We start from the raw sequence: 21,645 nt of genomic DNA, 5'->3' as shown, positions 1-21,645 counted from the left end.
CATCAAAAAGAATGAAATCTTGCCATTTGCAACTACATGGATGGAACTGGAGGGTATTATGCTAAGTGAAATTAGAGAAAGACAAATATCATATGACTACACTCATATAAGGACTTTAGGAGACAAAACAGATGAACATAAGGGAAGAGAAACAAAAATAATATAAAAACAGGGAGGGGGACAAAGCATAAGAGACTCATAAATATGGAGAACAAACAGAGGGTTACTGGAAGGGGTGTCGGAGTGGGGGATGAGCTAAATGGGTAAGGGGCATTAAGGAATCTACTCCTGAAATCATTGTTGCACTATATGCTAACTAATTTGGATGTAAATTAAAAAAAAAATCAGATTAAAAAAATAAATATTAGTGGGAAATCAGATAATTAAAACATTGTTAGTATTGATCACTTCTAAAGAGGAGGAATGGATTCATGAAATGGAAAGAGTATTTAGATTTTACTTGATAACTTTCTTTGAATGCCTTTATCCACAAGCATTACTATTATAAAAATCCTTTTTTTTTTTTTTTTTTTTAAGAAATCAAGAAATCACCAATGAAATTGCATACAAATTCCTTTTGTGGTCAACTTTAGTGGTTCACAAACATTTACAGCTGACTGTGTTTATTAATCTCAAATGACTCATCAATTTGAATATCCCCTTTCTGAAGAATGGTCTTGCTATGGTCTGTATCTTGCTGCAAGGTGTCTGGTTAATCACATAAATTCCCAGAACAGACTACACTAGTTGACAAGGGAATCTGCCAAAACGTCGTCTGTGCCTTGAGCTTCAATACTAATATTTGTCTTTTCTAATACATTAATTGTTACTAATTAATCAGATACTATTGAGGCTTCTTTTCCATGATACATAAAAATGAATTCTGATAGAATTACTTAAAATGGGCATTTCCAAGGGAGGGAAAGCCTAGAATGAATGGTATTGGACTGAGTTGGAAACATCCACATGAAGTCATGTTTAGCTTAATATAGATACAGAAAGATAGCTATATTTACAGAATGGGTTAGTAACCATAGCTATATTTCCTAGCTCTGTCAGTTGAGAGGACCTAGTGCAGTAACACCCTAGTAGCAACTAGTACACGCACCACTTAGACCTTGATTTCTCATACCATTCTCCCACAAAGTAGACCAGGGCTCACTGGAGAAATGACTGGTTCTAGGACTGAGGAGGGAATACATCAGATAAACCTGGAGCATTTTGTAGTGTCACAAATGGATAGGGGCATGTCAAAAAGATAAGAGGTGACCCTGAAAGAGCTGACACTGGTCAAAGCTGGAACAATTTGAGCAAAAAATAGATATGTAGTATTTTAATGTTATATTTTTTTAGAGAGAGCATGAGAAGGGGGGGAGGGGTAGAGAGAGAGGCAGACACAGAATCTGAAGCAGGCTCCAGGCTCCAAGCTTTCAGCATAGAGCCCGATGTGGGGCACTCACAAATGGAGAGATCATGACCTGAGCTGAAGTCGGACGCTTAACCAACTGAGCCGTCCAGATGACCCTGTAGTATTTTCAAATAAATATCCCTGAATCCATACCGATAGAAATACATTGTTTAACAAATAAATCAGGAAGAATAGATATATCTCCCATACAGAAAAATTTCAAACAATTTATGTAGACACTTTCCACTCAGGAGGTGAAGCTTAATACCCAATGCCTCAAGTGGCATATGACTTCTGTAGTTTTCCTCTTCCAAAACCATAATCCCAGTAAAACCATGAGGAAATAGCAGATAAATTCAAATTGAGGGACCTTCTACAAAATAACAGATGAGTACTCCCCCAAACTGGGAAGGTCATCAAAAACCAGGAAAGTCTGTGATACTTAGAGCCAAGAGTAGCCTTACGTGACATGCCGACTAAATGTAATGTGGTATCCTGAATGGCAAAGGGAATTGCAACCACAAACACCTTGAGACAGAGGAAATGCAGCATGTTTGAGGAATGGGGCTGGCCCATTATGAGCAAGCAGGGTCAAGTTTGGGTCAGATAGACAGATAGGAAGTTGTTCTTCATCATGGCTGTACATTGGAATCATGAGAGGGTTTTTTTTTTTTTTAAGTTTATTTATTTTGAGAGAAAGAGAAAAAGTGCATGAGCAGGGAGAGGGGCAGAAAGAGAGAGAGAGAGAGAGAGAGAGAGAGAGAGAGAGAGAGAATACCAAGCAGGCTCTTGCACTGTCAGCACAGGGCCTGATGCAGGGCTTGAACCCATGAACCATGAGATCATGACCTGAGCTGAAATCAAGAGTCAGATGCTCAACCTACTGAGTCACCCATCTGAGGAATTTAAATAAAAAATTAAAAATTAATGGCACAAAAACAGACACATAGACCAATGGAATAGAATAGAAACCCCAGAACTAGACCCACAAACGTATGGCCAACTCATCTTTGACAAAGCAGGAAAGAACATCCACTGGAAAAAAGACAGTCTCTTTAACAAATGGTGCTGGGAGAACTGGACAGCAACATGCAGAAGGTTGAAACTAGACCACTTTCTCACACCATTCACAAAAATAAACTCAAAATGGATAAAGGACCTGAATGTGAGGCAGGAAACCATCAAAACCTTAGAGGAGAAAGCAGGAAAAGACCTCTCTGACCTCAGCCGTAGCAATCTCTTACTCGACGCATCCCCAAAGGCAAGGGAATTAAAAGCAAAAGTGAATTACTAGGACCTCATGAATATAAAAAGCTTCTGCACAGCAAAGGAAACAACCAACAAAACTAAAAGGCAACCAACAGAATGGGAAAAGATATTTGCAAATGACATATCGGACAAAGGGCTAGTATCCAAAATCTATAAAGAGCTCACCAAACTCCACACCCGAAAAACAAATAACCCAGTGAAGAAATGGGCAGAAAACATGAATAGACACTTCTCTAAAGAAGACATCCGGATGGCCAACAGGCACATGAAAAGATGTTCAACGTCGCTCCTCATCAGGGAAATACAAATCAAAACCACACTCAGATATCACCTCACGCCAGTCAGAGTGGCCAAAATGAACAAATCAGGAGACTATAGATGCTGGAGAGGATGTGGACAAACGGGAACCCTCTTGCACTGTTGGTGGGAATGCAAATTGGTGCAGCCGCTCTGGAAAGCAGTGTGGAGGTTCCTCAGAAAATTAAAAATAGACTTACCCTATGACCTGGCAATAGCACTGCTAGGACTTTATCCAAGGGATACAGGAGTTCTGATGCATAGAGGCACTTGTACCCCAATGTTTACAGCAGCACTCTCAACAGTAGCCAAATTATGGAAAGAGCCTAAATGTCCATCAACTGATGAATGGATAAAGAAATTGTGGTTTATATACACAATGGAATACTACGTGGCAATGAGAAAAAATGAAATACGGCCTTTTGTAGCAACGTGGATGGAACTGGAGAGTGTGATGCTAAGTGAAATAAGCCATACAGAGAAAGACAGATACCATATGGTTTCACTCTTATGTGGATCCTGAGAAACTTAACAGAAACCCATGGGGGACGGGAAGGAAAACAAAAAAAGGGGGTTAGAATGGGAGAGAGCCAAAGCATAAGAGACTGTTAAAAACTGAGAACAAACTGAGGGTTGATGGGGGGTGGGAGGGAGAGGAGGGTGGGTGATGGGTATTGAGGAGGGCACCTTTTGGGATGAGCACTGGGTGTTGTATGGAAACCAATTTGACAATAAATGTCATATATTAAAAAAAATTAAAAATTAAAAAAAAAAACTACCCATGTCTAGAAGTCACCAACAAGTGACTTTAGTTTGGAAGGAAAATGAATTAATTACAGTTATACAAAGGCACCTAGCTTATCTATATACCATTAAGATAAGAGCAATGCACAGTAAAATAGAAACTACAATTCTTTTACATTATCAAAACCAAGAAAAACCAAACAATGTACTAGTTTTAGGGATTCACAAATGTTAAAATTAAAAAAAACCCATCAGTATCATAAATACAAAATTTAGCATAGTGTCTTCCTCTTGGCAGGGGTCCTGGGGGGCTTAAGAAGTGTAAAGAGTCTTCCTAAACTGGGTGGCAAGGACACATATGTACATTTACTATTCTTTAGACCACATATGTGTCATGTGCAGTTTTTCATATCATGGCATAATTCACAATTTAAAAACCCTGAAAGTGTTAAGCAAAATTTTAGTCCATTGGTAGTCCAGTGACCAACGCGGTAGATTATCCTACTGTGCCCTCCACTATTTGGACCATATTTTAAGAAAAACAACACTAAATCAATCCAGAGGAAGTTGTACCACATGTCAAGGTATCTGGAATTACTGACAAACAACAGAACGATAAGCCCTAGCTTAAAGATGAAATTAAGGGGCAATGTGAGAGAGATCTTCAAGTATAGGGAACACTGTTATGTGAAAGAAGAAGCAGACTAAGTTTTTGTTTTCCAGAGCTCCAGTAAATTTAGACCAATAGGTTTCTGCTAAAGAGAAACAGACGTGTGCTCAACATAATAATCAGAGATTGCCATAAATGAGATGAGCAATTTCAAGATTTGATCAACATTTTCCTCACTGACATTGTTTAAGTAGAGGAAACGGCTGTATAGAAAGTCGTTGAAAGATTCCTGCTTTAGAATTAGTCTGGATGACTTTATTAGATAATTATACTTCTACCCTAGGCATGGCCATAAATACATGCTAAGTACGTTATTAAAATATCATCAGTTTCACTCACGATTGCACACAATGGGCTGCAGTGAGAATCCAGGTTGGGTCGAGGATGGCACCTCCACACTGGTGACTGCCTTGAAACCTCACACCCACCTGCCATGGCCAACAGTGGGGACAGGCTTCCTCCACCACTACAGTTCTTCTGGAAAGCCATTGGAGACTAAATGGAGGGATGCCACAGATACCTATAGCAGAGAGGATGAAATTAATGACCTATCCAACTGAAATAAGAAAGAACATACACCTCCTCCAATAGCTGACGGTAGTAATTTCCAAATATCAGATGAGCTTTATAGAGATATCAACTCCCTAACATCCACCTCTGAGGAATCTGATTTTAAAAGCTTGCCTTGGTAACTCTGCTAAGCAATTAGGTTTTTAGTTACTGGCCTACAGAGTATTATTTACTCATTCATTCAATAATTTTAGTGGTTGGTACTGACAGGCAATGTTCTCGATAGTGATGTTTTAGGTGTCGCTGATCTATCAGTGAATAGAATAGACAAAAGTCTTGGCTGTCATGGAACTTACATTGTACTGGGATGGGTTATTTTTGTTGTTGTTGTTGTTGTTGTTGTTGTTGTTGTTGTTAACAGAGCACATAAAGTTATTCATACATATCCTTGTTTCTTCTCTCTCTCGTGGCATTTTCTCCTATTACAGCTCCCTGTACAACTTTCTATTATAGCCCATCTAGGCCATATTGCATACATGCATATAGAACAATGAAAGATCATAATTTTTGACCAGATACTTCAGATTACAAGTAAGTTAAAAGTTGTCAGTGTGTGCTAAAATGAAACAAAACAAAAAACTTTGTTTTCTCCCTTTGCCTCAAAATGCATAATCATGTATTAAATATGGATTCTAGGAAGATATTTTAAATATCAAGTTTGCACAGGTGCAAATGAGGACAAAGAATTACTCTCTGCACCCTTTTCTTCTAATCATAAAGCTTATTTCTTCTTCCCTCTATTTATAAGTGTATATGCAAACCCAAACAAAATTCTGGAAGTTTCATGGACCTAAATGTAAAACTCATTCTTCTTCATTGTAGAGTTATATAAAGGTAAAATGAGGCTTTCCAAAGAAGAAAGATTAAACAGGTAGTAACTACATGACCATCAACTCACCATATGGAATAAGTTTTGCAGAAGATACAAGATTGGTTTGGGGAGGTGATGTTGATCCAACTTGGTTTGAAGAGTCTACAGAGAAAACATTTTTTTAATTGAAAATATTTAAAGTCATCTACACTAGCTGACCCTGCTTGCTTATCCTGGTCAATCATAAAACCACTCTAATGTTGATTTCACTACTACAATCTTTCCAGTGCTAAATGCCAGATCCCATAGATGTGATTGGTTATATTTTTCTTAAATTCCTAGTGTATCTGACCCTTTTAAGCATTTCTTCCTTCTTTGGCTTCATTAAATTACTCTCTTGATTTTCTCAAAAAATCTACGACCATCTCTTCTCAATCTCAGTCTTTTTTTCAAGATCCTAAATCTTCCTAAATCTTCAGGAGTGGGCACAGGAATCTGCAGTTAAAAATTTTTTTAATGTTTATTTAATTTCGAGAGAGAAACAGAGATGAGCAGGGGTGGGGCAGAGAGAGAGGGAGACACAGAACCTGAAGAAGGCTCCAGGCTCTGAGCTGTCAGCACAGAGCCTGATGCGGGGCTGGAACCTATGAACTGTGAGATCATGACCTGAGCTGAAGTCAGATGCTCAACCAACTGAGCCACCCAGATGCCCCAGAAATCTGCATGTTTTGGGGCACCTGGGTGGCTCAGTAGGTTGAGCGTCCGATTTCGGTTCAGGTCATGATCTCGCGGTCTGTGAGTTCAAGCCCTGCGCTGCTGGGCTCTGTGCGGATAGCTCAGAGCCTGGAGTCTCCTTTGGATTCTGTGTCTCCCTCTCTCTCTTACCCTCTCCTGCTTACACTCTGCCACTCTCTTTCTCTCATATAAATAAACATTAAAAAAATGTTTTTTAAAGTAGGCTCCATGCCCGTGACCCTGGGATCAAGACCTGAGCTAAGATCAAGAGTCAGATGCATAACCAACCGAGCCACCCAGGAGTCCCAGGAATCTGCATTTAGATTTTGTCACCAAGGTGTTTCAAGCACCCTAACTTCAGGTAAACATGGCTAAGTGATCTTCCGTATACCTATTTTCACAAGCAAAAATAATTACTGTGCTAGTGCTTATCCTCACCTGAGAGCAAAAAGGTGAAACTAGCCTTGAAGCCTCGGAAGTTATTTTCACCATCACTTTTAAAATGAATCACCAGCATATTATGAGGACTGAATATTGGAGTAGGGTTCAAGATCCCACAAAGTTTAGCTGTAAAAGTTTTAGGAAAGTTTGATTTACAGTTACAAAATTTTTTAAGTCAGAAAACAGAGGTAAAACATTATCTAATTTTTTCCCAGCAATTCTGGTTTTCTTCAACTTTGGTTTGTAGGCACACTTTTCCATTGTATGCGGGAGTGAAACACTAGTTTCAAGATAACTATTTGTTGTTTTTATCTCATAGAAAAACACTCTACAGATAGAGAAAAGACATCTGATTTTCAGCATGCATAGAAATGTCAATTGACTTTTAATGTACACAGTGTGAAGGGGCGAGTTAAAGAAAATCCCAAACTTTGTATCCTCCTTTCAAAGGGAAGGTGGCTATGCTTTATGTAAGTAACACCTGAAATCTGCTTCACTTGAAGCCCACTCTATACAGATCCTATTCAGCTGGATGAGAGGGATTGTGCCTCCACTCAGCTGCCCTGAATATCCAAACATTCCCAACTCACCTATATTCCTGGGTCTCAGACCCACACTGACATCTAACTAAGGGACAAATAATAGGCATATTAAGGGAGTGGCTGCACAGCTGGAAGAGATAACTTCTTATACTAAGTAAATTGGTAGGTCAAAATGGAAAGTATATTTGAAGTTTTCAAAAATTAACTTTTAAGATTCAAGTAGAAACTATAGTTTTGGTTACTTTGGTTACTTTTGGTTACTTTTTTTGGTTACTATACTTTTCAGTTACTTTTTTTGGTTACTTTCTAATACAAAAAGGAGTTTAAAAAATTACCTTCAGTAACTGCCAAAAATGTATTCAATGTTACTATTTCCTTTTTCCCTGGGACTTCACATTCACCATCCAAATATTCTGAAACATTCTCCAAATTTTACATGTTTCTATTAAAAATCTTACTGGTGAGGGGTGCCTGGGTGGCTCAGTCGGTTAAGTGTCTGACTTCAGCTCAGGTCATGATCTCACATCTTGCGGGTTCAAGCCCCACGTTGGGCTCTGTGCTGACAGCTCAGAGCCTGGAACCTGCTTTGGATTCTTTGTCTCCTTCTCTCTCTGCCCTTCCCCCACTCGTATGCTGTCTCTGTCTCTCTCTCTCTCTCTCTCTCTCTCTCTCTCTCTCTCTCTCTCTCTCTTTCAAAAATAAATAAACATTAAAAAAAAATCTTACTGGTGGGGCAGCACCTGGGTAGCTCAGTCAGTTTAGTGTCCAACTTTGGCTCAGGTCATGATCTCATACCTGATCTCAGACCTTGTGGGTTCGAGCCCGGTGTCAGACTCTGAGCTGACAGCTTGGGATTCTGTGTCTCCCTCTCTCTCTGCCCCTCCCCCGTCTCATGCTCCTTCTCTTTCTCAAAAATGAATAAACATTAAAAAAAATTTTTTTAAATCTTCCTGGTGAATCCATTGTTGGCTCATCGGTTAAAGCTAAAGTTTTTTGACACGTGAGTTTCCAGAATAAGAAATCCTTATTCTCATTCAACTTTGTGTCACCCAAGGAGGCCAGTCAGTGTTACAACTACTCTTGTTTTTTACAGATGGAATGTTACCCACCTAACTCGTGCTCCTCTTCAGGATCACCATAAATCACAACAGCATCATAAATACAGTTCGGGCTAAATTCAGTGATAAAGTCCTCAAATTCCAACTGTGCCAATTAGAAACATAACCAGAGAAATGGTCAAGGAAGAGAAGAGATGAACTTTAAAAGCTTCCCTCTGAACATGAAAAGGCTGGCAGTTACCCCTCCTATTCTATTGACAGAAGTGTAACTAATTGCAGGCTCTTTGGAGAACAATTTGGCAATGACTATGAGGTTTAAATGCACAAATCCTTTGACACAGAAAGTCCGCTCCTGGGAATCACATACATCCACATGTGCCCAAATACATGGACACAAGAATGTACTACCACTGCTGGTAAGGGCAAAGACTGGAAACCCACTAAGTGTATATTATTGGGACCTGACTTAAATTATGGAATATCGGGTTCCCTGGGTGGCTCAGCTGGTTGAGCATCTGGCTTCAGCTCAGGTCATGATCTCACGCTTTGTGAGTTCGAGCCCCGTGTCGGGCTCTGTGCTGACAGCTCAGACCCTGGAGCCTGCTTCCAATTCTGTGTCTCCCTGTCTCTCTGCTCCTTCCCCACTTGTGGTCTGTCTCTGTCTCTCTCAAAAATAAATGAACATTAAAAAAATTAAAAAGAAAGAAATTATGGAATATCACACAATATAATGTATGCAGTTAATGAAAAGTGCTCTGTGGACTCTTGGAAAGATCTTTGAGATCTTTTTAAGGAGAAAAAGCATTGCTAAGCAATGTAAATATATGCATGTTTCTAAATGCTCAGAAGATCTCCCTAGGGACACTCTAGTGTTGCCATTAGGAGGTATGATGGATGTTAGATGAGAAGGAGGCCTACTTTTCGATGTATTCTCTTAAACTGCTCAAACTTTTAAAAGCACATTTATAGATCCAGATGTAGGTTGATATATTTATATATGGTGGCAAACTGAAGCTCCTAGTCATAATGGCAGTTTCATAGCCAGGATGAAGCAAGTTCTGCCTAACCAACACAGCTAAGCTCTCAATGAAGTAAAGATCTTCCTTAGCTGCTTACCTTTATAATATGTTTCTCTGGAGCACGAATGAACCAATGACACTTTACATTCATGGGATACGAGTCAGGATAACTGGCAGAGTGAATCATCCCTTCTTCCACCAATACAGCTACACTCCCACAGCCTGAACCTGTTGAAGTGTCAGGGAAATCCAAAGTGAATGGCCAAAGTCATTCCCTCTTCCTTATCCCCATATCAGATAAAAACATCAGGAAATTAAATATCTGAGATACCAGCTTCTGAGTTCTTCTGAACAGCAGTAAATGTAAGCTCAAAGCTGCTGCCACTGTTTTCTGGATCAGAAACAAATGTAACTGTGGCCTCACTGGTCTCAGTCAGCAATGGTGAAGGCAATTTATCTCCACAGACCTTACCTTAAAAGGAAAAGAAATTGAAATAGCATTACTAAAAATGTCACAAACTTGTTAATTTTTTTTCCTAATACTATGTTCCAGGAACTCTGTGTTCTCAACCCACCAAACTATTTACTGGTTAATTTAATTTTTCCACACTGTCTGTATCTGTGCTTTTTCAAACTCAATCTCACATGTCTAAATTCTACTCATCCTTCAGGGCCTGACTCAAAGTCCAGTTCTCATAAACCATCCTAAATACCCACTGAAGTAAGAGGTACCTTTTCTGAGTCACCACAGCACATTTCCTGTACCATGTCATTTTCTACTTTATGGTACACGCTTAGATACCTTATCAGACTGCAATGCATTAGAGCAGAGTCTGTTTTTACTCCACATATGTGTAGGACTTGATATGATATCTGGCACATAGTTGATTTTTTAACAAATGATTGGTTGAAAGAATGGTTCCTAGGTAAATTGCAGGCCTGAATGTGAAATCATTTAGTCAATGAATATTATAACCCTTAGCACAATACCTTATCTATAGCATCCTGTTGATTTGCAACAAGCTATTTGTCCTAATCACTGGCCTAGGGAGACCTAGACACCAAGGTCTATACCAGCTCTAGAGATCTTCTATCAAGATGCTTAACACATAATATTTCAATTAAAGTTAACAATTATACTTATATAGTGTATAAGTGGTATTCCACAAATGACCTGAAATGATCTATTGTCATGGGAGAAAAGAACATTATAAAACAATGTGAAGTTCAATGTGTATAGTTATTATGTATAAATGAATATACAGTACCCCAAAATGTTAACAGCATTTATCTCTAGGTGGTAGGATTTTTAATGGTTTACATTTTCTTCCAGTTACTTACCTGTCTTTACCAAATTTGGCAAACAGGCACCCACTTTTGTGATAAAACCAAAAAACAAAATAGATGTTGCCTTGAAAGGAAGTTTCTGATAATTGTGAGATCACTGTCATTCAAAACTGCTACTCAACCTGAGAAGGGAATAGCTCACTCAATATGCCAGTCATTGGTTCCTCTCTTACCACACACATCTGCCCCTTCAGGAAAGGGACAGCATATAAAGCATTCTATGGCAGATATCTAACTTCAGGTCCCTTTGCATGTCTTCAGTTGTTCAGATACTCTAACATGACAAGAAAAAATAAATGTAACATACGTACTAATAAGCACGCCATTGCTTGATTGTAAAGATATATAGCCATGGTCACAACCAACTTGATTTTGTATGTCTAAGCTTGCAAATTTTATCAGGATAATTTTATCTTCTGGTACCATTATTTTCCACATACATAAGCTAGACAGGGGAAGGTGGAGAAAGTATAATAAATGGGACAGTCAAGTGTGACAAATAAGATCTAATATATGGGCTTTAGCTCATAACTTACCAGTAACAAAAATCATAAAGACTATTAGAAGATAAAAGGCAATGGAAGTTCCTTATGTAAGAATAATTTTTATAGGCTCAAATTGCTGGCATTTATCCAACAAATAGAGGCGTTAATTAGAGAGTGGCCGGAAACCACCCTTTAAATTTCATTCAGTTATAAAATGCTAGGATTCTGATCTGTAAATTGAAAACCCTAAGATTCACCTCTTTGTTCTAACTTATTAGCCTAATTGAAAATTCATAGTTTTCACCCAGAAGTCAAATTATGGGTCATGAATTATGGATTGACCATGCTGCATATGTTAACTCTAACCAGCCACATCCTCCAAGGTCAGCCTGGATCTCAGTCCCTGCAGGTGCAATGTCACCTCCCTAACTCCCAGTAAGGTCAGCTGTGACCTTTTATTAACATCTTTAGAAATATGTCTAAACATTTTGAAAGGAGTCTTACATAATTTAACACATAATCTTTTACTTTTATTTTCCTACACGAATTTGTATTATTAAAGAAAAGAAACCCCAGCAGACCGTAAATCCTTAGCATCTTTTGTGCCTCACATTCATTGGGCTGCAAAGCACTCTTACCTGGAACCTAACATGTCAGAACAAACCTCTTTCTAAAACTTGGCAGTCTTTCTCAACAGACTTAGACCTTTTTTTGTTGTTGTGTTTTTTTTACATAATTTTTTTAAGTTTATTTATTTTTGAGAGAGAGAGAGAGAGACAGCATGAGCGGGGGGAAGGGCAGAGAGAGAGAGGGAGAGAATCCCAAGCAGGCTCCACACTGCCAGCACAGACCCCAAAGCAAGGCTCGAACCCACAAAACCATGAGATCATGACCTGAGCCAAAACCAAGAGTCAGACAACTTAATTGACTGAGCCACCCAGGCACTCCATCAACAGCCATAGACCTCTTAACAGTATCACTGCCCTCTAAGTAATAAGTGTTCAGGACTGTAGGAGTCATCCAGCTTTTTAATGCCCTGTTTCCAAAAACCAAATATAACAATTCTTACTAAATATCTTCTCAACCAGAAACTCCCTGCTTTACTTTTTCAAGTCCATCATCTTGAACATCGAGGTCAAAATAGGCTGCTTAAATATTATTAAAATCCCTCTTTAAGCACTTCAATTTATAAAACAATAAGCTGTCTAAAATATTACAAACCTCACTTTTTTAGGCACTTCAATTGAAAAAGCACTCCACATCTATCATCCTTATTGAGGCTCTTTATAACCCTCTGAAATGGGCAGGGAGAAATTACTCCCCTTATTCCAAATAAGAAAACTGTCATGATATTAAAAGACTCATCACACCTCACACATAATAGGAAATATAGGTTGGACTTTATGGCTTCAAAGGCAAGTACTTTCTCCTGTTCATCAAATTATTGTCTACCTCAAAATCCCTACCTCAGTGATAGAAAACAGATTTCAAATCATATGCCAACCTGGTTTGTTGTTAGTGACTGCTGTGTTGCAAAGGATTCTGAGGTCTAATCAAGCTAAGTGAGAGAGGATTACCAAAATTAAGCTTTGATTTACCTATTCAAATGTTTATTGAGCATTATTATATGCCAGGCACTGTTCTATGCTCTTAGAAATGCAATGTCTCCCACAGGCATGGAAGGGGAGAGATGACCTGAGTGTCCTTTATCTGCCAGGTCTCAGAATCTAGGTACCACCCAGCAGAATAAAGATAGGCTTGGAGGAACTGTGTAACTCCTTGCTCCTTCTTCATATTATTTGTTTCTATCTTAACATTAGCTAATTAACTCCATATTCAATTAATCCTTCTACCATTCTCAAGGCTGCTTAGCATAATGGAGAAATCACGAAGATGCAGATTGATTCCGTATCGCATTACATTTCTAAAGCACATGTTTTTTCCTCCGCATTGAAACATTCCAGAATCAGAAGGTTCTTACAGTATAGTCTTACAATTAATTCTTTTAGACTTAGATGGACACAGTTCTTGCAGCGAGGAATGATCTCTGGCCAGTCACCCAGGAGCACTATCAACTGCATGCTACTTACGTTATTTTCAGGTGTTTCAGACTATACGGGTGGTAGGAATTTTAGACTACATACCTGCATAAGTATTAGCTTGTGATTCAAAATCTCAGAGAAGATTTTTACCTGTCTCTACACCAGTGTCAAGGTAGGGGCATGTAGCTTTCCACATGGCTGGGCGTGTGCCTGGTTTAGCCTTACACTGAACATACAGCTTTTGGTGTCCCATCTTTATTTGAATGAAATCTCCTGATCTTGGGTATTTTTTATTTCTTTGTTGAGTACATAAAATAACAATTTTACAACCAGTTTGTTTTAGATTTGCTTAAATACAGTATCAATTCATGCTAATACTGAATTGTAAAGTTGCTGAAAGTCTTCCCATTAATCTCTGGTTGATTCATTTTAGTCCTTACATGCTATTAAGTATCTTAACTATTTAATCTCAACTTCATCCTCTAAACTTGAAGCAGCTAAAACCTTACAATTACTAAGAAGACATCTAGTGTAAATTCATTTAACCTTCCTATAGGTAACCTGAATTTTGTTGTTGTTGTTGCTTTCTCAGGAGGGTGATTATTCTTCATTTTTTCCAAAGCTAAATCTTCTTTAACTGTTGTGTTCTCATGAAACATCCTTCATGTATTTATACATTTCTCTTGACTCATCTTACTCTTTCTTCTGCTCATAAGCACAGTTAAGCCTAACCCACCCACCACAACACAACAACAACAAAAAACCCTGCTTCTCTTGAAACCTGTCCTACTATCCCAAAGCCACTGTCCTGTCTTCCTCTTTCCCTTCACTGTTAACTGTCTCCTCATCTGAAACAAGGGCAGCAAACCCTCACTCCCATGCCTCCTACAGGTCAAAAACCCTCATGTTAATTATAAGGCTCTCTCTCTCTCTTACAACCACATTTTCAACTCAATATCAAATCCTGTGGTTCTATCACTTTTCACCTCCTCTACCATTGCAAACCTGGTCCCAAGCCATCGTGCTTACCTGGATTATTGGTGTCGATACCAATGACACTAACAGGGCTCAGCTCTTGGTCTTTCCCTTCCAGAGTCTATATTCTTTTTTTTTTTTTTTAAGTTTATTTATTTATTTAGAGAGCATGCATGCACAAGCAGGGGAGAGGCAGAGAGACAGGGAGGGAATTCCAAGCAGAATCTGTAGGGCCATTGCAGAACCCAATGCAGGATTTGAACTCATGAACCATGAGATCATGCCCTGAGCTGAAATCAAGAGTTGGACGCTCAACTGACTGAGCCATGCAGGTGCCCCTATGGTCTATTTTCAATGAAACAACCAAAGTGATCCTTTTTAAGTGTGTCAGATCATGTTCCTTGTCTGCTCAAAGTCCTCCAATGACAATACATCTTGTAGTAAAATTCCAAGTCCTTCTTATGTCTTCTAAGTTTGACCACGCTAACCATGACCATTTCCACCCATCACTTAGCTCTAGTGCTTTGATTCTACTGTTCCCCAGATATACCAAAAATTTTCCTGCCTCACATATGCCATTCCTTCTGCAAAGAATGTTCCTTCCCAAGATGACCATATGATTCCCTCCCGCATCTTATTCAAGTCTTTGTTCAAATATCATCCTTACAATTAGGCTTTTCCTGAGCAACTTCTCTAATATTGCACAACCATCCCACCTTCTTGCTATGGTTTTCTGCATAGCACTTGCCACCTCCTCCTATTATTTATAACGTTATTTGTATTACCCCTGTTCTCCATTTTCCAACTCGTCTCCAAAGGAAGCATTTCTGTCTGTTTCATTCACTGCTTTATTTCTAGCACCTGAAACAGTGCTTGGCACATCTTAAAGCTTTGATAAAAATGTTTTGACTATTTGATGAAGGAAAGATACCAAGTCTTCAACAACCACTCAGCCAGTTATGAATATAGCTCCTGATCCTACAATTCTACTCAATTACCTGCCATATCCAATGGCATTTTATCTCACCTCATTTTGCCTTCTGCAATATCTAACACTGATAACAACCGTTTTTGACTTGAAAGTCTTTCCTGCAGAAATCTCTTCAATACTTCATGTCTAAGTTGAATCACAGGTTCTCTTTGTTTGAGGGTAAATTGGCTGTCATCTGCATGTCTCTTAGCCCAATGTACAAATGCTTTCTACAACTTCACCCATAGCCATCCATGCTTTTCTCAAATATCTACTTATAAAGGAAATTCATTACTCCTGAGGAAGGCCATTAGATCTCAGAACTCTTTCAAGTTAGAAACTACCTTCTTTTGCAAGGTGCCTGAGTAGCTCAGCCAGTTAAGCGTCTGACTCTTGATATTGGCTCAGGCCATGATTTCGTGGTTTGTGGGATTGAGCCCCACATCATACTGCATGCTAACAGTGCAGAACCTGCTTGGGATTCTCTCTCCTCTCTCTCTGCCCCTCCCCACCCAAAATGAATAATATAAATTAAAAAAAAAAAAAAAAAAGAAACTACCTTATATTGGATTGAAATCCGCTTTCTCCTAACCTACCAGCTCCTTATTCTCAGCTCTGCACTTCACTGGAGCAAGTCCAATTCTGCTTCTGTAGTAGATCCTCAGACAAGACAGTTCCTTCCTCCTCTCAAGTCTTCTTTGCATCAAAACCATTCCTGGTTTCTTCTACCATATCTCCCAAGATATCATTTCAAATTTCTTTCCATGTTAGCCATTGTCCTTCAGATAATTTCTAGCTTATCAATGCCTCTTTCTAAAGATTGTACCTGGAGACCCCTCCCAATGCCCCTGCCCAGGACTCTAATAAAATAGGACTCTCACTCTTATTCTAGATGCTATTTTCCTCAAAGTTTAAGCAAAAATGGCAAAGCCTTTATTGGTATTACATTACTAGGTTGACACACAGAAAGTCAACTTGAACTTTTTAAAATTTTATTTTAGAGATAGAGTGTGCATACAACCTGGGGAAAGGGGGGAGAGAGGGAGAATCATAAGCAGCCTCCATTCTCAGCACAGAGCCCAATGCAGGGCCTGGTCTCATGACCCTGGGATTATGATCTGAACTGAAATCAAGATTCAGACACTAAACCAACTGAGCCACCAGGTGCTCCTCAACTTAGACTTTTAAGCCTTTTAAATATTGGCTGAAATTAAGCCACATTATTTCCTTTCTATGTTTACAACAAATATCTACAAGTCATTATACATTCATTTTATAAATTATAATCTTGCCACCATTTTAGTTTCCCATTGCTTACAGCAAAAAAAATCTAATCTTCTCCTCATGGAATTTAAGACACTCTATAACTAAGAGCTAATCAGCCTTTTTATCTTCATTGTCCACTGCTATACCAGTTCTTATTTATGCTAACATTACTGTCCAGCTGTCCTGTGACTCACACTGTCCAAACAACCATGATATTCTCTACCTCCCTGACATTTCTTACACATTATCCCCTCTACGTGGCATGATATGTTGAAATCTCTTAGACACTAGAGCTACAAACAACTACATGAGCTATAAAATTATAACTATCCTTCAATGCGTACTTTCAATACTATCCCCTTCACTAAAACATTCCTACCTCCATGTCTCCCAACATTGGTATAAACACACACATGCCTCACAAACCACTGCAATGCGAATTAGTCTTTCTATTTTCCAAAATACCACCCTACGCCTGGGTAGTGTGGATTATAAAGCTTATTGGTCTTGTTTTACAGTATAGTTTTTTATCCAGCTCTTTCTTCTTACCAGATTATAAACTCACAGAACTATGATCTACCTTTGCATATCTTTTAAAAAAATTTTTTTTAACATTTATTTATTTTTGAGACAGAGAGAGACAGAGCATGAACAGGGGAGGGGCAGAGAGAGAGGGAGACACAGAATCTGAAACAGGCTCCAGGCTCTGAGCCATCAGCACAGAGCCCGACGCGGGGCTCGAACTCACGGACCGTGAGATCATGACCTGAGCCAAAGTCAGATGCTTAACCGACCGAGCCACCCAGGCGCCCCTACCTTTGCATATCTTTATTTTTTTTTTTTTAAATTTTTTTTTTTTCCAACGTTTTTTATTTATTTTTGGGACAGAGAGAGACAGAGCATGAACGGGGGAGGGGCAGAGAGAGAGGGAGACACAGAATCGGAAACAGGCTCCAGGCTCCGAGCCATCAGCCCAGAGCCTGACGCGGGGCTCGAACTCACGGACCGCGAGATCGTGACCTGGCTGAAGTCGGACGCTTAACCGACCGCGCCACCCAGGCGCCCCTACCTTTGCATATCTTTAAATGCTCATACAATTTTTAAAATTCAGAACACTTGAGGAAGTGAAATACTTGCAAAACTTATTTCTAAAGCTTAAAGGTATCTTTAGAGGGGACAGAGTATGTAGAAAAAATTTAAAGACAGTGAAACATATTCATCTCCAGCTATTTCCCATCTTCTGGGAAATAAAATATCACCATTATTACAGAAATAAGTAGTAAAGGATTCATCACTAAATTCCCGTAACAATCTCACTAGCAGATGCTTTCAACATTGGATATTTGAAAACATCAATTCAGATAAGCTCCAGTCTTAATACTACTTGTGCTGATGATTTGTATTGGTGGACAGCAGAAATACCAACCAGCAAATGTTTGCTAATCAGAAAATATCAGATGAAACATATAGACTTCTATGTTAAGCAGATTAAGAAATTGCAATACTAGACAAAATTCACAAAACATAGCCCCTTAAGTGGCCTGATATTGGGGGGCGGAAACCCAAGAATCATCCTACCTTGGATACATACCAATTATGAGAACAGCTGCTTTCTTTGGAATGGTGGTAACGAACCTTCCCATTTTCTCCAAATAACACTGTTCTCTCAGATCTACAATCTTTCAAAATGTAGAAAAAAAGTTGATTATTTACTTCAGCTATGAACAGAATTTCAAGATATATGATACATAGCTTGAAGCCTTGTAATTTATATAATTTATATTTATGGGAATGCATGTTTTTAGATGCTTTGACCTAGACACTATACTTAGACTTCACTGAGATAATTTATAAATCATAATGTTCTTTTCTTTACCTGAGTTCTTCAGATTTGCTATTTCTTTATCCAGCTTTTGCAAATCATGAGTCACATCGAGGTTTCAAATTTATATTACATGGCACTAATACGGCTTTCTCCCCCATCTCTCACTAGGATATCCTGGGTTATAATAAAATACCTTTGTATTGGGGCGCCTGGGTGGCGCAGTCGGTTAAGCGTCCGACTTCAGCCAGGTCACGATCTCGCGGTCCGTGAGTTCGAGCCCCGCGTCAGGCTCTGGGCTGATGGCTCGGAGCCTGGAGCCTGTTTCCGATTCTGTGTCTCCCTCTCTCTGCCCCTCCCCCATTCATGCTCTGTCTCTCTCTGTCCCAAAAATAAAATTAAAAACGTTGAAAAAAAAAATTTAAAAAAAAAAAAATACCTTTGTATAAAAATACTAAAGTAAAAGTTCACAAGTTTTATATTTAAATTTTTTTATATTTAAATTTTTAATGTTTATTTTTGAGAGAGAGCGAGTGCACAAGTGGGTGAGGGGCAGGGAGAAAGGGAGACACAGAATCTGAAGCATGCTCCTGGCTTTGAGCTGTCAGCACAGAGCCTGACACAGGGCTTGAACTCATGAACCATGAGATTATGACCTGAGCCGAATTCAGGTGCTTAACTGACCGAGCTACCCAGGCGCCCCGAAAGTACACAAATTTTAGCAGTGACATGTCAAGTCTCTATCATGCACTCAGCAATTTCAAATTCCAGTGTCACATTTTAATTGTTGGAAACTAGAAGAAATAGGCAACTGTGGCATGAGATGCTTAGATGATGTTAAGGAAGTATTATTTAAATAAATTGTCACATTGTGCTATTATTTGACTGTGGAATTAACCATTACTGGCTGATTTCATTGCCATTTTAAAATATTGTTACTGTTAACCTTTGTTCAGGGCTTATTAATCCTTTTAACCTTCTCTTTCAGGTGATGAAAACTGAATAGAATTGCTACCAGGAGAGACTCTCCCTGTGCAGTAATGTCAATGAACAGAACACTTTCACTCTGAGGTCCAAATCGGAGTGGCAAGCCTGCTCTAGTCAGAGGGAGCTCTGGTGCTCAGCTGGACCAGTTAACAGTGGTGCTTCTCGAATCATCAGCAAAGTGGCTGATCTTGGACTGCAATGAGGGAAGGCTGGAGGGAGCCCTGTGCTCTGACCCTCTGGCTCCCGGCCTTGAAATTACTTGCTTCTTGTACTGAACTGCTTGGTCCTGTAAGTTGTGTGTCCTCACTCGCTCTGTTCTGCAAAGGCTGCCCTCTTGCACAGGTGCTGTCCCTCTGCAAGGCAAACCTTGTATCCCTTGGGACTGAGACCCTCTGCCTTGTCCTCAGTGCTCTGACAGCTCTCAGGGGCTTAGCTCACCTCATCTTTCATCACTGGGCCAACATACTCCTCTTTCTTCCCAAATAGTAGGAAAGTTCCCTGAGGACAGGCTTGGCATCTCCAGATCCACATTTGTTTTCCTAATTCTAGATTTTAGTGCTGCAAAACAAAGTAACCCTCCAAGGCCTCCCTTATTTTCCCCACTGTTGTCAAGTAAAATTAACAAAGGTGAGTGGGGAAAATGGGAGGTGAGTAATTTATTTTTAGTGCTCTAAACTAGTTTAGAGGAAAAAGGTATGTCACCTGGATAAATGAAGCAAGAATCCTTTCTCAAAGACTATTTTTTTTTTTTTTATTAAATTTTTTTCAACGTTTTTTTATTTATTTTTGGGACAGAGAGAGACAGAGCATGAACGGGGAAGGGGCAGAGAGAGAGGGAGACACACAGAATTGGAAACAGGCTCCAGGCTCCGAGCCATCAGCCCAGAGCCTGACGCGGGGCTCGAACTCACAGACCGCGAGATCGTGACCTGGCTGAAGTCGGACGCTTAACCGACTGCGCCACCCAGGCGCCCCTCAAAGACTATTTTTTTAAAAATCTCATCATTACAAAAAAAGACCCATATCTCATGAAAATCTACATGAACATAAACTTGAAGATTCAGGCTCTGTCCAAGTTAAGTTCAAGTTAAACTGAAAGAGATCAGTTCTCATGAATTCAGAGATTTAAGTTTATATACATTGGATTAGGAATTGAAAACCAGACAAAGTCATCCTTTCTTTTACAGCTTAGTTCTGATTATATCTGCAACATATCAGAATAACTACCCTTGAAATAAGCATGATCAATTTTTGATTTAGAACAAAAGGCAGAAGGATGAATTCACAGAAATTATACCTACCTGTGAATGTGTTCTGAGTGATAAAATCCATCAACTCAAACACCTTGGAGAAAATGCCAGGTGATGCCCTTCTATGGTTATTTCTTAAAGGCCAACCTCTAGTCCAACCAGCTCCCTGGGAAGTTATCCCAGCAAGGACCCAGATTCCATTGCCTCTTCTACAAACAAATGGACTTCCAGAGTCTCCCTTTTATGGGACAGAAAAAAAATGAAACTTGAAAATATTCACGAGTTAAAAGTATTTCAGCACAGGGGCGGCTGGGTGGCTCTGTCGGTTAGGCGTCTGACTTCGGCTCAGGTCATGATCTCACAGTCCATGAGTTTGAGCCCCACATCAGGCTCTGTGCTGACAGCTCAGAGCCTTAAGCCTGTTTCAGATTCTATGTTTCCCTGTCTCTCTGGCCCTCCCCCATTCATGCTCTGTCTCTGTCTCAAAAATAAATTAACGTTAAAAAAAATTAAAAAAAAAAAAAAGTATTTCAGCACAACAACAAACAGCACTTATCCCAAAGAGAGAAGTAGTAGAGGCATATATACCCACTGGTTACTATCAATTAACATTTTTTTTATCCATCTTTTTGCCTCTTCATCATTAGTTTCAAGGTACAGTCTTTTTGCCCAAATGTAACCTCCTTACAATTAGTGCCTGCAATCTTGTTGAGCTAACACTTAATTTCTCTCTTGCCCCTACTTGTTTGTGAACAACCACATGCATTCTGCAACCAGTGAAAGGAGCAGGGGGAATTGACAGGTACATTCTTCCACTCTACTTTGCCATCTGGAATTGCTAGGAAAGACTGGGTCATATCCAAGCCTACAGCACCAGTGAATTGAGTCAAGTTCATGCAATGGCTGAAGGCTCTCAGAACAGAGGCCTAATTTTGTC

At 39.4% G+C, this 21,645-nt stretch overlaps 1 protein-coding gene across 1 annotated transcript in view; it reads right to left on the bottom strand.

Moving 5' to 3' along the window:
* Positions 1-21,645, bottom strand: part of OVCH1 (ovochymase 1) — a gene marked incomplete at its 5' end in the record, with an annotated part of 61,385 nt that overhangs the window by 31,737 nt on the left and 8,003 nt on the right. Inside the window, 9 exons of the mRNA XM_058682240.1 lie at positions 4,728-4,908; positions 5,857-5,931; positions 6,943-7,071; positions 8,597-8,690; positions 9,662-9,792; positions 9,896-10,036; positions 11,223-11,356; positions 18,241-18,328; positions 20,760-20,946. Coding sequence (XP_058538223.1) covers positions 4,728-4,908; positions 5,857-5,931; positions 6,943-7,071; positions 8,597-8,690; positions 9,662-9,792; positions 9,896-10,036; positions 11,223-11,356; positions 18,241-18,328; positions 20,760-20,946 — 1,160 coding nt within the window. The remainder of the gene's footprint in view (positions 1-4,727; positions 4,909-5,856; positions 5,932-6,942; positions 7,072-8,596; positions 8,691-9,661; positions 9,793-9,895; positions 10,037-11,222; positions 11,357-18,240; positions 18,329-20,759; positions 20,947-21,645) is intronic.

The sequence above is a fragment of the Neofelis nebulosa genome, chromosome 8 (genome assembly GCF_028018385.1).
Source record: "Neofelis nebulosa isolate mNeoNeb1 chromosome 8, mNeoNeb1.pri, whole genome shotgun sequence".
NCBI classification, from domain to species: domain Eukaryota; kingdom Metazoa; phylum Chordata; class Mammalia; order Carnivora; family Felidae; genus Neofelis; species Neofelis nebulosa.
This window is presented reverse-complemented; position numbering and strand designations above follow the sequence as displayed.